Genomic DNA, 18394 nt, shown 5'->3' with positions numbered 1-18394 from the left:
AGACATAAACTCAGAAACAGCTCACGGAAGATGGAGACCGTAGAAAAAGCCTGGTCCCTACTCAAGAACACGGTGCAAAAAGCACAAAACATGTACATCCCCAGGTTTAGGAAAGGGCGCAAACAGAATCAAACAAAAAACAAGGTGTGGATAACAAAGGAAGTGAAGAAGGCGATAAGCGACAAGAAATCATCATTCAGAAAATGGAAAAAGGACCAAACTGAGGAAAACCGGAAGGAACACAAAAAACACCAGAAAGAGTGCCACCGAGTGGTTAGGGAAGCAAAAAGAGAATACGAAGAGAAGCTGGCTGGGGAGGCGAGAAACTTCAAACCGTTCTTTAGGTACGTGAAGGGGAGGCAACCGGCAAGGGAGGAAGTGGGACCGTTGGATGATGGAACCAGAAAGGGAGTGGTAAGAGAGGAAAAAGGTAGCAGACAGGTTAAACAAGTTTTTCTCGTCGGTCTTCACGAGCGAGGACACATCCAATGTACCAGAACCTGAGGAGATTATAAGTGGGGATCTAGATGAAAAGCTGGAGCGAATAGAAGTAAGCCATGAGGACGTCCTACGACAGATAGATAGATTAAAAAGCGACAAATCACCGGGCCCGGATGGAATCCACCCAAGGGTACTAAAAGAACTGAGAAAGGAAATAGCGGAAACACTCCAGCAAATATGTAATCTATCATTGAAAACTGGGGAGATCCCGGAGGACTGGAAAATAGCAAATGTCACGCCTATCTTTAAGAAAGGATCAAGAGGAGACCCGGGAAACTACAGGCCGGTGAGCTTGACTTCGGTTCCGGGTAAGATGATGGAAGCACTTATTAAGGACAGCATCTGCGAGCACATGGAAAAAAATGGGCAGCTGAGGGAGAGCCAACATGGCTTCTGCAAGGGAAGGTCTTGCCTCACAAACTTACTACATTTCTTTGAGGGAATAAACAGCCAGATAGACAAAGGGGAACCCATAGACATAATTTACCTCGACTTCCAAAAAGCTTTCGACAAGGTACCCCACGAACGGCTGCTTAAGAAGCTGTGGAACCACGGAGTGGAGGGGGATGTATACCGATGGATTAAACACTGGTTGGCAGGCAGAAAACAGAGGGTTGGAGTGAAGGGCAAATACTCAGACTGGCAACGGGTCACGAGCGGAGTTCCGCAGGGGTCGGTGTTGGGACCGCTCCTGTTCAATATATTTATAGACGATCTGGAGACAGGGACGAAATGTGAGGTTATCAAATTTGCAGATGACACCAAACTCTGCAGCAGGGTTAGAACCACGGAAGACTGTGAAAACCTGCAAAGGGACCTAACGAAGCTGGAAGAGTGGGCCAAAAAGTGGCAGATGCGTTTTAATATAGAGAAATGCAAGGTCATGCATGTTGGGAAAAAGAACCCGATGTTCAGCTATACAATGGGGGGAACATTGCTAGATGTAAGTACCCTTGAAAGAGACCTGGGTGTGCTGGTGGATACAACAATGAAAGCATCAGCACAATGCGCGACAGCCTCAAAGAAAGCAAACAGAATGCTGGGTATCATCAAGAAGGGTATCACGACCAGGACAAAAGAAGTCATCATGCCACTGTACCGTGCAATGGTGCGCCCGCATCTGGAGTACTGTGTCCAGTATTGGTCGCCGTACCTCAAGAAGGACATAGCATTGCTTGAAGGGGTCCAGAAAAGAGCGACAAAAATGGTAAGAGGTATGGAAAACCTTTCGTATGCCGACAGGCTAGAACAGCTGGGGCTGTTCTCCTTGGAAAAGAGGAGACTTAGAGGAGACATGATACAAACTTTCAAGATCCTGAAAGGCATAGATAAGGTAGACAGGGACAGATTCTTCAGACTGTGGGGAACAACAAGTACAAGGGGGCACTCGGAGAAACTGAAAGGGGATAGGTTTAGAACCAATGCCAGGAAGTTCTTCTTCACCCAGAGAGTGGTGGACACATGGAACGCACTCCCGGAGGTTGTGGTGGGGCAGAAGACACTACAGGGATTCAAAGAAGGTTTGGATAAATTCCTGAAGGAAAAGGGGATTGAGGGATACAGATAGAAGTAAGGATAGGTTTTTTAGGGCAGGGAACACTTGACAGGTCATGGACCTGATGGGCCGCCGCGGGTGCGGACCGCTGGGTGCGATGGACCTCTGGTCTGATCCCGGTGGAGGCAACTTCTTATGTTCTTATGGTTCAGTCTTCCATTCTAAGCACACTTGACTCTACTGCAATATCATTTATTTGGGTACCTTCAAAAAAAACCCTACAAAGACTCTGAATCATCCAAAATTCAGCGGTTCGACTGATCTTTGGGCTGAGAAAATGGGAACACATCAGTCCCTACTATCAAAAACTTCACTGGCTGCCCTTGGAAGCACGAGTTTTGTTCAAATTTTTTTGCCTTTGCTACAAAGCAATTTTCGGCTTGGCCCCTATGTACCTGGTTTCTCAATTTAATCTGGGCAGTTCCATCAGGTCCGCACGCAGAATTCATTTGTTCTCCTTCATCATTAAAGGATTGCCGCTACAAAAGGTAAATGGAATGACTGGCTGGCTAACATCATCCTTCACTCCTCATCTTACCTCAACTTTAGAAAATCAATAAAAACGAATTTGTTTAACCGACTGTAACCTAGGTTTCTATCGCTTCACTCCTCCCATCCTGTACCTTACTCATCGTTGACTTTGCTTGTAGCTTCTCTGACATTGTATTGTAGCTACTTCAATGACCTTGCATTGTATTGTAACTACTTCAGTGACTTTGCATTGTAAATATTTTGCTAGTTGTCCAGCGCCTCTTGTTGTAAACCGCCTCAAACTATCATGGCTTTGGCGGTATATAAAAAATAAATTATTATTATAATTATTATAACTCTTATAAGATCAGTTAGGAATTTAAAGACTTCTTTACATCTCAGAACACTTACTGATTGTTCTACTTTCAGTTTACAACCAATTCTGGTTCTCTAAGGCAGGATACCTACTTCTTGAAATTTGCATAGTAGATAGAGCAGACAATTAGGTCTGTTCCGTGCACGCAAAATGTTATGTATGATGATTACATCCATATCCTATGTGCTTTTTGAATATATGTTCAGTGAGAAGCAAAGTTTCTGTTGTTAGAGATTGACAGCTTGAGAAACAAATAGACTATCTTTTTATAACTGAAACCTAGTCCCAGTATGGCAAGATCAGCTCTTTCTTGATGTGCCCTCTCTGTCTGTGGTTAAACTGTTGAGTTACAAGAAAGTGATGTTTTCATTCCAGGGCCCTATTTGTTGAAACAGGTTTTCTATGGATCATAGGCAAGCAGCTTTGGTTTTACAGTTTAGAAAAAAGCTGAAAATGTTTCTGTTCTTGCATGCTTATGCAATCAGTAACAGCGAGTAATGAACCAACAGTCAAGTTTCAGTCAAAAACCGCAATTAAATAGTTCTGTTTGTGGTTTTTTTCAGCAGTATTGTTATACTCGTATGTGTGTTGGTTGTATTGTGTTTATTGTACTATGTTGTTTTGTTTTCTTATTGAAATATGTGTTGTATGTGAAGGTCGTAATTGTTATTTCTCATTTGGATGTCTTATTGTACTCCACATAGAATTACAGGATATGCAGAATATACATTTTTAAAATAATAATAGAAACCTAGTCCCAGTGTGGCAAGTCTTATGCTATTATAAGGACAGAGACATAAAAGAGAGATGGATGGTGGACATGTGTGGATAGGTGGAGAGGCAATAACATACATACATTTCCATTTTCAGGCATATTGGGGATAATATTCAGCACACTGTGATCAGCGTTTTTTTTAAACTTTAACTGTGGGCAAAATTAGCACCAAATCTTTAGTGCATGGACCCTGGAGGTTATGTGTCTGATTCTTTCTGCTTTTTTTTTTTTCATTATTTATTTTGATTATTCATTACAATAATAACAAATATTCTTGAATATCCACAATAAGTCTGTATATAAAATACATTGAAACATATATAAGGTAATTAATCAACCATGATCTAGTCCACATTATAATGGTCGCCAGCATTTTAAATAGGAAATCAACTTTATCTATCTATAATCCACCATAATGGACAGGCTTAGATGTGGCTTACTTTGTATATCATACATCATCCTCCCAAAATGAAAATATCAGTGTTGGAAATTAAACTTTCAGCAAAGGTTTTTCCTTAATAAAATCTTCTAACTGGGCTGGGTCAAAAAACACATATTTATCACTTCCATATAAGATAAGGCACTTACATAGAAATTTTAAAAAGAAAGTAGCTCCAACTGCTAAAACCCTAGGCTTTAGCTGGAGGAATTGCTTCCTTTTAAACTGAGTATATCTAGAGACATCCGGAAAAATTATCACTCATTGGCCACAAAACAGGTTTTGTTTTTTCAAAATATATAGTTTCAGAATAGCCTGTTTCTCTAACTCTGTCTTAAAGGCCACAAGGAGAGTAGACCGTTTATTTATTATGTCATTAGAAGATTCGAGAAACCGTACGACATTCAAACTATCAGGTGAAACTAAATTATACATTTCACCTTCTTCTTCTATTTCCTTAGAAACTCTTGGGATGTAATAAAGGTTATCAACTTCAAAAGTATCCACATTAGTATAATGCAATATCTCCCTCAAATATATTCTCAAGAATTCTAATGGAGACAAATAATGTGTAATAGGAAAATTAAAAAAAAATGAAGGTTTGGATAAATTCCTGAAGGAAAAGGAAATTGAGAGGTACAGATAGAAGTAGTGATAGGTTATAGGATGAGTTCAGGGACCACTTCACAGGCCATGGACCTGATGGGCCGCCGCGGGTGCGGACTGCTGACCCAGCGGAGGCAAGTTCTTATGTTCTTATTTCTTATAGAATTCTTCAGTTTCTCTAATTTAGCATGCATCCTTAATATTAGAAGCAGCATTAAATTGTAAAGTATTTACACCTTGACCAAATTTTTCTAACTTTTTTGCTGTTTCTCCAAATTTAACATCATGCTCATTAATTTTAACTATTATATCAGATGAAAATTGACATAAATTCAAAACGGTTTTTTGTAATGATGACTATTCTATTAACACTTAGCCATACATCATTTAGAGTGATCACTTTATCTTTAGGGAGAACATTAGAACCTAACCCCGTAACCATCTGCACAGGGGTCAGCACTTTAGCTCCCCCTATAGATTGTCCTGAAACCTCCAGTCCAGTTAATAAAGATGATTGTGGGGAAGAGACTGCACTCTCAGTCGAGGAGGGAGACTCTACTGACCCAAGAGAATATGGTGGTTGAGGAGGTGGTGAAGGTTCCCCAGAGGAAAGTGAGGCAGCTTGAATATCTAAAATTACCTGCTCTTCCACATGTGGCAAAACAGGAGCCACAAGATGATAATCCATCGGATCGGTCATCAAAGTAGGTGGAATTACTTTGGCCTTCCTCTTGCCCATAGTAGTAGGATTCGATATACCTGCTACTCTTGGGCTCCGAAGGGGCGATGCTTTCTGTTTTTACCTCTTGTTTGTGAGTCCACAAAAGCTTGCTGCTTCAGCCTCAAAATATCACAAAGTCTGTATTACTCCTGGTATTATTTTTATGGAATCTGCAGTTCTTCACATCAATACAGAAGTCAAAAGGAAAAGTAGCAAATATTATAGGTGATTCTCAGAAGGAGACCAAGACGTGGCCTTGGTCCTCGACAGCCTCAATCTACTTGGATTTTCAGGATTTATCCAGTGAATAGGCATGAGATTATTTGAATGCACTGCCTCCATTGTATGTAAATAGATTTCATGCATATTCATTATAGAAATCTTGAAAATCTGACTTGTCAAGAGCCAAGGTTTGTCACCCCTGGTTTAGCTCATCTACTAAATTCCCTGCCATAAGAACATAAGAATTGCCGCTGCTGGGTCAGACCAGTGATCTATCGTGCCCAGCAGTCTGCTCCCGCAGTGGCCCTTAGGTCAAAGACCAGTGCCGCCACTTCCATCACTTGATTAGACACACATCATGCCTCTTTTTGTGTATGTAAAGCATGTGTAGTATCTCATGTTAGTGGCTTCCCAATGTCATCTATTAATATAGAACCAAATCATTTCCAGAGAAGGGGAATGTTAATACTAGAGGATATATATTAGGGTTGCAAGGTGGTAGACTTAAAAGTAATGTTAAGAAATTATTTTTCACGGAGAAGGTGGTGGATGCCTGGGATGCCCTCCCAAGAGAGATGGTGGAAAGTAAAACTGCGACAGAATTCAAAAAAGCATGGGATGAACACAGAGAATCACTAATCCGAAAATGAATGGTATAAATTGAAGTACTAAGGCTGGAACTGGGTGGACTTGCATGGTCTGTGTCCTGTATATGGCTATTTGGTTTGGGTTGGGCTGGAGAGGGCTTCAGTAGGAACTCCAGTAATTTGGAATGGTTTAGATAGGTTGGAGTGAGCTTCGATGGCAATTCCGGTAGTTGGAACCTAAGGACAGTACCAGGCTGACTTCTACATATGGCCCAGAAATATCAAAGAAAAAAAAAAAGACAATTTAATTTAATCATAAATTTATAATGCGTGTACCTATTGAGCAGACTGGATGGAACATTCAGGTCTTTATCTGCTGTCATTTACTATTTGCTGGGGAAGGAATATTAAGGATTATATTCTTATCACACCTACTATGCTTATTGTTGCATAAGTGCAGTTAGGATAAAATGACAGGACTTTTCCAGTAGTATAAAACTGGTTTGTTCAGTTAACTTTCCTTCAATAACAGAAACAAACAAAATAACTACTTCATAAGTTCAGTGTAAGATAAATGAAATGTAAATAGTTTTCTGAAACTGTTTTCTTAATGATCTCTTATTACCTTTGATCATGTTGCAGTTAACTCTAAAGAGAAAGAACAGAAATAATTTATTTTAGGTAGTTATATGCCACCTATCAAAGTTATCTAAGTGGTTTACAATCAGGCACTAAAGCATTTTCCTTATCTGTCCCTGGGGACTCACAATCTATCTAATGTACATGGGGCAATGGAGGATTGAGTGACTTGCCAGGGTCACAAGGCGCATCATGGGATTTGAACCCACCACCTCAGGGCGCTCAGGCTGTAGCTCTAACCACTATGCCACGCCTTCACATTCAGAACCATGGCAAATGCTATCTACTAAAGAAAGTAGATTAGGAAGGTGAACAAGGTTGAACTGGCTGAATTATCCCCAATATATCTCAATAGTTTCCGAAAGATTTTGTAGACTTACTTGTAGAACAACAGTCAAAAATATCGGCACAAATCTTAAGAAACAAGATAGATAGAATAGCACCTTTAGTGCCAATATGTGTGCATAGAAATGAATGTAAAGGATGGTTCCACAAAGGTTTACATGCTATGAACAAGCAGTTGAGACATCTAGAGAGACAATGTGTAAGTCCCATGTAGAGATGAAGAAAAAAAAATGAGTTTTTGGATTTGGGGAACTATTATAGGAATCAGATTCAGGTAGCCAAAAGAAAATATTTTAGTAAGCTGATCAATGAGGACGCAAAGCCAGGTAGACAACTGTTTTTAATTGTCTATGCTTTAATAGGGAAAAACAAAGAAAACAAAAATAGCCAAAAAACTACAGGGGAAGAATTAGGAGATTATTTTGTTTCAAAAATAAATAGATTACAGGCACAGTTACAGATAATACTTATAAACAGAACAAATTAGAACATACAGGCAATAGACAATCATTGTCCTATAGCAGTAATAGAAACCTTTGAATTGCCATCTACAGTATACTCAAGTATAAACTGATCTGAATATAAACTGAGGTTGACTCAAAGGTTTATATCCAAGTTTTGTAATGGTCTCACTTCTCCGCCCACCACCCTACCCCTGGAACCTATAATATTACCTTCCCTGAGGTGTCCTGTTCTGGTCCATCCCAATCTGGCTGCCTCAGCCTGATAGCCCCCAGCCCAAGCTCTAGACCCAGCCTGGCAGCCCCAACCTAGTCCCAGCCATTGCAGGCCTTCCATGGGCCTGCCTTAAGCCCTGGTTTTCCAGTGGTGAGCCAGGACAGAAACAATTCATTCCACACCTTGTCCCAGCTGGATCTGCTCCACCCCCACCTCCCTCCTGCTTCCTGGATCCATCCACAGCCTGGTGGTCCAAAGATGAACTGGGGCAGGAGCAATGCTCCTACGCTCCTGGCCCATACAGACATGCTGTTGAAAATGGTTGCTGCAAATTCCCGCGGCAACCTCGCAAGGCTGCTAATTAATGATTAATCAAAGCCTGAGTTTGATGGAAAGGATCTGTGATTATGGAAAGGATCTGTGATTCATCTCATTTTGAAAGCTGTTTCACAACTATAGACCAGTATCTAATTTGTGTCTGCAGTTAAAGTGGCCAGACAGTGCTCAAACAACTCCAAAAGGTATACAGAAAATATGCTTTGATTGTAAAGTTGTAACCCCACACACTGTTAAATTGTAACCCTATGTAATGTAATGTATATTGTAACCCAATGAATGTTAAACTGTGACCCTATGTAATGTTATACTGTAACACTCTGAATGTTAAACTAAACTGAGCTCTCTGGGGAGGATGGGATATAAAACTAAATAAAACCAAATAAATAAATGTGTTACATCCACAACAGATGGGTTTTTGCATGAGCCTTAGTACGAAGACAATCATTACCAGTTTCTTAAGTGAGACTCATGAGATACTAAATACTGGGAGTTTGGAATTAAGAGTTGGTCTTGATTTGACCTCAGCTTTTGACCTAGTGGACTGCTTCAGAGACTTAGGGCCTGTTTTACAAAGCCACACTTGCAACTGCTGCGTGGTAATGGCCCCGAAGCCCATAGAGATATAAAGGGCTTCGGGCCTGTTGCTACGCAGCAGCTACTAGCACGGCTTTGTAAAATAGGCCCTAAAAGACATAGGGATCTCATCTACTGTGATGGAATGGTTTAAATCATTCTTAATTGATAAGGACAAGTCAATGAAAACTAAAATGAAATGTGGGGTACCTCAGGGCTCAGCATTGTCACCAGTACTGTTTATATTTTTCTGGCACCCCTATTAACATTGATTCAGGACTTTGGAATGAGAGTCTATGAATGTCCCCTCTAAGGACTGAGTTCTAGGTAGACCTTGTTGCATTTAATTTTATTTGAATATACAATTTTTAAAATATTTTTTAAATTTTGTCTTAACAGAAAGTGTTTGTATTTTCTGGAACTTTCCGAAAAAACCTAGATCCTTACGGAAAGTGGAGCGATGAAGAAATATGGAAAGTAGCAGAGGAGGTAAAGCTGTTCATCAACAATATTTATGTAATGACATTTGACTCTTAGATTACAAAATCTGAGGGAATGGGACAAAGACTGGCATTATTCACTTCCTTTTCCCAACTAGAACAAAGGAAAGTGTTGTACATCTCATCTCTTCTTTTACTAAGGTAACTGATTTGCAAAAGAAATGTAAAAAATATTTACCGGTAAGTTGTTTTAAATGACCTTTTACCTTATATCAGATTTCTTGGTTGAAAATAATAATAGTACTTGATTACCTTGACTTTGAGCTGTAAATGCTATAAAAAGTTTCTCTTATTTTTAAAGAGACTGATTAAAGATGAAAATAACACAAGATTTAATAATTACTTACTGTACTCTGTTCATATTCATAGCTAGAGTTGCTTTAGTGTATCTAATTTGAGCAGGTTCCACTCTGGCTCTGCCCCTGATTACACCCCCCTTGCAAATAATAATAATAATAATAATTATATTCTTATTTACTACCATACCGAAAAAGTTCTAGGCGGTTCACAACAAGGTGAGCTAATACATGGGAGACAGATAAAATATAGATTAGAATAATGGACTTAAAAACAGATAAAGACAGAAAGCGTTTGCAATATAATACAGAAAATATCGGCATGGCAGAGAAAGAAGTAATACATAGAATAGATAAAATACATCAAGTTGAATATTAAGGAATTTGATTGAAAAAATGAGGCAGAATGCATTAAGTGCAAATGTGCACTGACCAAGATGCATCCATTTTTATAGCGCTTAGGCAGAATGTAGTATTTTAAACATTTATTTATATAATCGTACATGTAAATTTTAGCATCTATTTACAGAATTGCTTACTTTGTGCATTAATTTTTGCAGTACAAAATACAAGCAGTAAAAAATGAAATCTCTGTTTATGATTATCTTTTTTTTCTCCATTGACCTACCCAGATCCTACTCCTTTTCTCATGTTAAAACAAAGCCATTCTGTAGTCACTAAGAGGAAAGCTGTTATTCCAGAAAATTTTCCCAGATAATTGCTTAATTACTTGGGCAAATTCCTTACAAAATTGTTCTCCCTATGTAGTCATCTATTATAATATTATAGAAGAAGTTGCAATATTGCAGTATTTTTATGTAAATTTGAATACTAAGATGAGAAAATTATCGCAAAGAACATTCATGATAACAGAAGAGAAGCTATTCCGACATCTAATCAGTTAATTAATCTGTTTTATCTTCTGTAGGTTGGACTGAAGTCTGTAATAGATCAGTTTCCAGGACAACTCAATTTTGTTCTGGAAGATGGTGGTTGTGTTTTAAGTAATGGCCACAAACAACTAATGTGTCTGGCTAGATCAGTCCTAAGCAAAGCAAAAATCCTCCTTATGGATGAACCTAGTGCTCATCTGGATCCCATGTAAGTTCTATCCTAATTTACTATAAAATGTATGAAGGAATATCCTAATGACTAAATCAGTGAGTTGAGAAACTTCAAAGCCAAGTGATCTTAGGTAACTGTTCATTACTTCAAATACAAAATTCAATTGTAAGCTCTCCGAGGATAGGAAAGTACCTTGAGCTGCAACAAAAAAATTCATAAGATAAATTTTAAAAACCATTAATTCAATATAAATATATCTATGCCAGCTATATGCATCAAGATATAGATAGACTTGTTATGGTCTCTCAATTTAAAACTGAACAATTGACCAAGCTACCATTTTTATACCAATTTATTCTAAAGGTTATGCAACTAAACTCAAATACGTAAGACTAAGGGCTCCTTTTACGAAGGTGCGTAAGGGTTTTTAGCGCACACACAAAATTACCATGCACTATAGTGTGCGGTAGCCGAAAATCTACTGCCTCCTAAAAAGGAGGTGGTAGTGGCTAGAGCGCTCAGGAATTTAACGCACACTATTGTGCGCATTAAGGCCCTAGCACACCTTTGTAAAAGGAGCCCTAAAAAACTGAACTTAAGGAGGGTAATTTTATATTAGGGTATTAAAGCAGTCAAGGCACACAGGAGGTTATGTTACTCCAATGTGCCTATATGCATTTTAAAAATTACCCTAGATATAATTGTGTGCCCACATGTGCTAGAAAGAACATGCACGGTTTCAGTAAAGGCAGATCTTGCCTGATGAACTTGCTGCGCTTCTTCGAGGGAGTAAACAGGCGGATAGACAAGGGCGACCCGGTCGACATTGTTTATCTGGATTTTCAGAAGGCATTCGACAAGGTTCCACATGAACGACTACTTCGGAAAATTGAGAGCCATGGAATCGAGGGTGAAATACTCATGTGGATTAAAAACTGGTTGGAGCATAGGAAACAGAGAGTGGGGGTAAATGGACAATTCTCAGACTAGAAGTGGGGTGCCGCAGGGCTCAGTGCTTGGATCCGTGCTCTTCAACATCTTTATTAATGATCTGGACATTGATACGACGAGCGAGGTGATTAAATTTGCGGACGATACGAAATTATACAGAGTAGTGAAGACACAGGGGGATTGCGAAGATCTGCAACGTGACATAATCAAGCTTGAGAAATGGGCAGCGACATGGCAAATTAGGTTCAATGTGGATAAGTGCAAAGTGAAGCATGTCGGAAACAAAAATCTCATGCACAAATACAGGATGTCCGGGGCGGTACTTGGAGAGACCTCCCAGGAAAGGGACTTGGAAGTTCTGATCGACAAGTCCATGAAGCCATCTGCACAATGTGCTACAGCGGCGAAAAGGGCGAACAGAATGCTAGAAATGATCAAGAAGGGGATCACAAACAGATCCAAGAAGGTTATCATGCCGCTGTACCGGGCCATGGTGCGCCCTCACCTGGAGTACTGCGTCCAGCACTAGTCACCGTACATGAAGAAGGACACGGTATGGGAGAGTTACAGGCATTTGAGGTGCTACTATCTGCTGAACTATTCTGCCCCAGACTGCAGCGCTTGTTAACATCCTAAGCCGGAGCGTTGGGAGCCAAACCCCTGCAGGCAACCGCAGAGGCTGACCCCTGACATCACGCGGGTCCTCTTCCCGCGGCTCAAAGGGACGCCGCGACTGCAGGAGTCTGGAGAGTTACAGGCATTTGAGGTGCTACTATCTGCTGAACTATTCTGCCCCAGACTGCAGCGCTTGTTAACATCCTAAGCCGGAGCGTTGGGAGCCGAACCCCTGCAGGCAACCGCAGAGGCTGACCCCTGACATCACGCAGGTCCTCTTCCCGCGGCTCAAAGGGACGCCGCGACTGCAGGAGTCTGGAGAGTTACAGGCATTTGAGGTGCTACTATCTGCTGAACTATTCTGCCCCAGACTGCAGCGCTTGTTAACATCCTAAGCCGGAGCGTTGGGAGCCAAACCCCTGCAGGCAACCGCAGAGGCTGACCCCTGACATCACGCGGGTCCTCTTCCCACGGCTCAAAGAGATGCCGCGACTGCGGCGTGCGGCTGCAGGGCGCAGCCGCAGGGCGTGGCCAAAGGGGCATGTCTTAAGGGGCACGATCTGCCCCTTGGGAGCCCCTTGGAGACACTGGGAGAGATGAGAGAACTGTATGTATGAATGTATTATGGGGAAGAGAAAAGCGAAAGCAAAGGTATCCACACCTATTGTGTCAGGCCCCATAGATAGGCATTTTATCTCATCTAGTGCATTAAGCCATAGTCAAGGAGCGGACTCGCTTTCAGGGGCATCTCTTAGTCCTTCAGGTAGAACTCCACCACCTCCACCAAATATTCCTGAAGCTTTGGAGCCTCAATCTGGCTCCAGTTTACAGCCGGAGGGACTCTTTGAGCAACAGAGATCACCCTTACTAGTTTATGGGGTGATGCCAAAAGCCTTATCTTTTCAAGATGAGGCTTTAATTGCTAGAGAGCCCCAGGCTGAACCTCAGGAAGTTACCTTGAAAGATTTATGGCAAATTATCACTCGAATGGAGGGGTTATTAAAGTCCGTGGTAACACAGAATCTTAAGTTTTCACAGGAAGTGATTGATAAGTTTGTAAATGTTGATTCTAATTTAAAAATTATGGAAAAATTGGTTAAAACAACAGTCTCAAGTGGTTACATTACAAGCAGTTTCCTCAACAGCAGTTAAGGACTTTCATATCACTCATATGAAATTTGAAAAAATGGAAAACTTGCAGAGAGCAAAAAATCTACGTCTAGTCAATTTCCCCAAAACTCATTTGTTGTCTCCAGAAATATTGGTTAAGAAATTTTTTAAAGAAGTTTTGGGGATGACTGACGTAGAAAATTTGCCACTAACAAATCTATACTATATTCCTCAGAGGAAGAAAGTTTCCATAGAATCGGGTGTAGATCAGTTGGAACAAATTGATTTTGATTTAACAGGATTTTTGGAGGATTCACAAGATGTAATTCCAACTAGAGCTACACTCCTAATAACATGTACAAGAGAGATAGATAAATCCTTAATAATGAAAGCTTATTTTCAAAATAAGCAAGCTAAATTTTGTGGAGATAATGTATTGATATTTCCAGATGTGGCCCAAGCAACACAATTGAGAAGAAAATCTTTCCTGGCTTTGAAATCTAGGGTGTTGGCTTTGGGTGCCACTTTTTACTTAAAATTTCCTTGTAAATGCTTGGTTAGATTTGAAGAAAATGATTATGTTTATTGGGACTCTATGCAGCTAGAACAATTTTTACAATATCATGAAGTTAGTTCTTCTTCTGCTACCACGTAATTAATATTTGGAATTTTGAAAGTATTAAGGCACCATTTTGTTTGATCATTTGATCATGATTATATTTGATTGTTTCTGATTAGTTTAAAACCTGTTTGTACTCTCTCAATTTACGTGGGCTTGAGGAATCTATTGTAATAACCTTCGGGTTATAATTACTTTTTCTTATCTTGTTTCTGTTAATTTCCTTTCCTTATTATTTGTATAAATGATAATGTTTAAAAATCTGATAAATAAGAAGGACACGGTATTACTCAAAAGGTTCCAGAGAAGAGTGACTAAAATGGTTAAAGGGCTGGAGGAGTTGCCGTACAGTGAGAGATTAGAGAAACTGGGCCTCTTCTCCCTTGAGAAGAGGAGACTGCGAGGGGACATGATCGAAACATTCAAAATACTGAAGGGAATAGAATTAGTAGAGAAAGACAGACTGTTCACCCTCTCCAAGGTAGGGAGAACAAGAGGGCACTCTCTAAAGTTGAAAGGGGATAGATAGATTCCGCACAAACATAGCATAAATTTTGCAAATTATGTAAATACCTGTCAATTCTATACCCTCAAATACCTAAGTGTATATTGAGTAATAAGGAGGAACCCCTGTGTACCTGCTTCACAAGTGCATATACCCTGGGTAATTTTATACCAACCCACTTTTGTACATGGGCCTTTTCTTCCTCGAACAGAGGAAATTGAGAGGGGACATGATCGAAACATTCAAGGTACTGAAGGGACTAGATTTGTACCATTTTCTTTCTGCTTTACTTAGTTCTCTTTTTTTAGTTCTTAGGTCATCAGTAAACCAGGGGGAGGAATATTTGCGTGGATAGTATTTGAACTTCACGGTATTGCGGTATATAAGCTGTTATTATTATTATTATTATCTCTTTGACTGGGGCAAGCTGTGTCATATAGTGTTTTTACCTCAGTGTGCCAGTTCGTGGCAGCCTCATCAACAGATTCAGAATTTGGTTTTAATGTTCCCACTAGGTTAGAAAGGCCTGTGGAGAGATCTTCTAAGTTGATAGCGTTGTTGTTGTGTCGATTTTCAAAACTGACTTTCTGGACATCTAACGAGATTTCTAAGCCACCATATGTTTTGAGTTCCAGTGGGTGTGTTGGGACGTGTGTAATGGATGGGCTTTGGGTGAGTTTAGACTTGGACGTTTTGTAGCTATAATCAAATGTTTTGCAGGACGTCTTAGAAGGAACTTAGATGTTTTGGGCTAAAACTAATTTAGAAGCATCTAAGCACAAAAAAGATACCCAAACTGACCAGATGTCTACTGGAGGGATTAAGTAATGAGCCCCCATATTCCCCCAGTGGTCACTGAACCTTACCCCCCCCCCCCAAAGATCTGAATGAAAGAGTGCATACCTGTCTCTAGAACATCAACATCTGCTATGAGAAAGTCTAGTAGAACTCCACATAGGTGTCTTAAGTAGCCAGGTGGGTGGTCTAGTGAAGTATATAGAAGAGGAGCCAGGCCCATAAGCTACTGTAACCACAACATTTATGGTAGAAAGTATGAGCCCACCAAAACCCTACTATACTGCTATATAGGTGCCACCTAAAGCCATGAGGACTATAGGGATGGTAGAGAGGTGGGTATAGTAGGTTGGGGTTCTGGTGAGATGTACATCTGGCATCCTTTAGGTAAAGGTCACAGCAGTGCCCTCTAAGGTGTCCCAGTGCTTTGCTGGTATGTTTATGTGGCCAGTCCATTAGAATTCTGACTGCTCCCATGTCCAAATGGTCTGCATTTGGACATTTCTAAGTTGGACATTTCTGTGGTTGAAAATGCAGTATAAAGTTGGATGTTCTAGCAGCTTAGATGTCCTGGTGGCCTAGACGTCCATGTAGATGCCATTTATAGCATCCGGGCCTTTGTCTTTCCAGCACTCGACCAACATGAGAAAATTCTTTGTTTTCATTTCCAACACTAAAAGGTGTACTTCTAAAAGATTTCTGGATAAAACTCTATCTTATCAGGCTGGTGTTTGGAGCAAATTCATAAATGATTTGATCTCAAATTCATTTTCTTATCAAACATTTAGAAAATCCTTGAAGACTTATCTATTTGATAAATTTGTCTAAAACTTCAGCCATGTAATGGATATGTTCATGAATGTATTTCTTCTGCGTTTGGTAGATTCTCTTAATGTAAACCGCTCTGATCTGTAAGGTACTGCAGGTTATAAATACATTTTAATATTATTATTATATCTGTTGTATGCTGTGGACCCTCACATCAGCTCCCTTGGATGGATGCTGTAGAATCTGGGCCATGGCCCATGTGCTTAAGGCCCCGCCCACAGGAGGAGCCTAATGCTCCCGGGCCTATTCTGATTGGCCCAGGCACCTCAGGCCCCACCTGTGGGCAGGGTTTCAGCTGCCTGGGCCAATCTGGCCCCATTATGGAGCCGGCTGGCCTGCCGGATGGGCGGGCTTGGCACCTGTCTGTCTGGCCAACGTTGAAAGGTACGGGGAGGGGGGGTCATGGGGTCGGCTGGGGGGTCGATCGGTGGTTCGGGGGGTTCACCGGGGCAAGGAGGGCTTGGGCTCCCTCTTGGCCAGATCCAGTCGGGGGGTGGTCGCCGGGGCCAGGAGGGTTTGGGCTCCCTCCTGGCCCGATCGTACTCGGCGGGAGGGGTGGGGCACGATCGCAGGGACAAGAGGGCTTGGGCTCCCTCTTGCCCCGATGTTGTGTGTGTGTGTGTGGGGGTGATGTATCGCGGCAGGAGAGATGCCTCATCTCCCCTACCGCGATGCCATCACTCCTTTACCTGAACTGCCGCGACCCGCGGCAGGAGAGATAGGGCATCTCTCCTGCTGCGGGTCGGGGCAGTTTGGGTAGAGGAGTGATGGCATCGTGATAGGGGAGATGAGGCATCTCTCCTGCCGCGATGGTTGCGGTTGGTGGGTGGGTAGGTTGCCAGGCTGCTGAACTGATCACGCCAGCAGCCAGCAGCTCAGCGGCCCCTTGTTTGGCACTTAGACCTGGTTTGACTTCGTCTAAGTCAAAAAGGTATAAGTGCCGACTAGGCAACCTGCCTAAGGTTTTGGTTATACCTGCTGCACACCTAGGTGTAGGTCGGCCCACCTCCCGCCCACCGCCCGCCCTTTCCCCTCCTCTAAACACGCCTCTTTTCTCTCTGTGCGTTTAGAGGCAGGGGAAAGGCCTAAGCTGGTTTTAGATACGTCTAAAAACCAGCTTTGGTTATGGGTACTTGGACGATCAGGCTTTTTGATCATCCAAGTAGCCATTTAGGACACTTTTTAGACATTTTTTTTGGATTATGAACCCCTATGCTATTCAGGAGCATAGAATCATATTATTGGCTGATTATTACCAGAAAAAAGAGCACTTAACTATAAAAACAGGAAAAATATATATCTTAAAAGTGCTCCCAAAATACTAGTAATAAAATTATCAAGAAAATAGAGTACTTCAATAGCAGAAAAACAGGACTGCCAGTAGAAAGCAACCCAAAAACCTATGAGGGGAGGGGTCATAAAACTTAAATTAAGAAGAATTGATCAGCAATGGATTTTTAGAGCAAAAACGATTGAACCATATGATTGAATGGCAAGCCTTTTATTAATAGAAACATTTTTGAACCAATAAGGAAACTGTGCGGACCTTTTTTTTTTTTTTTTCTAATAATATCAGCTGATGATATGGTTCCTGAATAGCATAGTGTTCTTAGACAGCTAAGGCTGCCTTCATTTCTTATTGAGCCTTTGAGACTACTTTGAGTAATATTATTTAACTTATAGGGCTTCCCCTGTAACAGGAAGGGTGCTGTTATAATATCTTTATTCTTGATTTCACACTTAATTTATTTGTAATCATAATTTGTGTAGGAAGTGTGGTCCCTCTTTAGATTGTTCTTAGAGGTATCTCACCAAGCCATGATTGCTCAGTCAAGCAGGAATTGATAAATGCAGAGCAGATTCGATATTTAGCACTACTCTTCTGTTTTACCACTACTCTTCTGAAATATGTTGATAGCATCCTTGATAATCTATCAAAAGATACTAATGATAATAATAATTTATTTTTATACTAGTGTTTTAGCCCGTTACATTAACGGGTGCTAGAGTAGATGTCTGTCTGAGTTTTTTTTTCTTTGTCTCTCTCTCCTTGGATGCTGGCTGTCTGTCATTCTTTCTGTCTGTGTCTCTCCCTGGCCCCCTGTCTGTCTGTCTGTCTTTCTTTCTTTTTGTCTGTCTCCCTGGCTCCCTGCCTGCCTGTATTTCTCTGTTGTGCCATGCCTGCCTGTCTCTCTGTGGCCCCCTTCTGTTTCTCCCCTCTCAGAGTAAAGGATGATTGCTGCCTGTCCCCCAGTACACCCCTCCCCACAAAGCAGCCCCCTT

At 41.1% G+C, this 18394-nt stretch overlaps 1 protein-coding gene across 1 annotated transcript in view; it reads left to right on the top strand.

The window, feature by feature from the left end:
- Positions 1-18394, top strand: part of CFTR (CF transmembrane conductance regulator) — a 411238-nt gene that overhangs the window by 369228 nt on the left and 23616 nt on the right. The window contains exons 24-25 of the mRNA XM_033959147.1: positions 9227-9316; positions 10552-10724. Coding sequence (XP_033815038.1) covers positions 9227-9316; positions 10552-10724 — 263 coding nt within the window. The remainder of the gene's footprint in view (positions 1-9226; positions 9317-10551; positions 10725-18394) is intronic.

The sequence above is a fragment of the Geotrypetes seraphini genome, chromosome 9 (assembly GCF_902459505.1).
Source record: "Geotrypetes seraphini chromosome 9, aGeoSer1.1, whole genome shotgun sequence".
NCBI classification, from domain to species: domain Eukaryota; kingdom Metazoa; phylum Chordata; class Amphibia; order Gymnophiona; family Dermophiidae; genus Geotrypetes; species Geotrypetes seraphini.
This window is presented reverse-complemented; position numbering and strand designations above follow the sequence as displayed.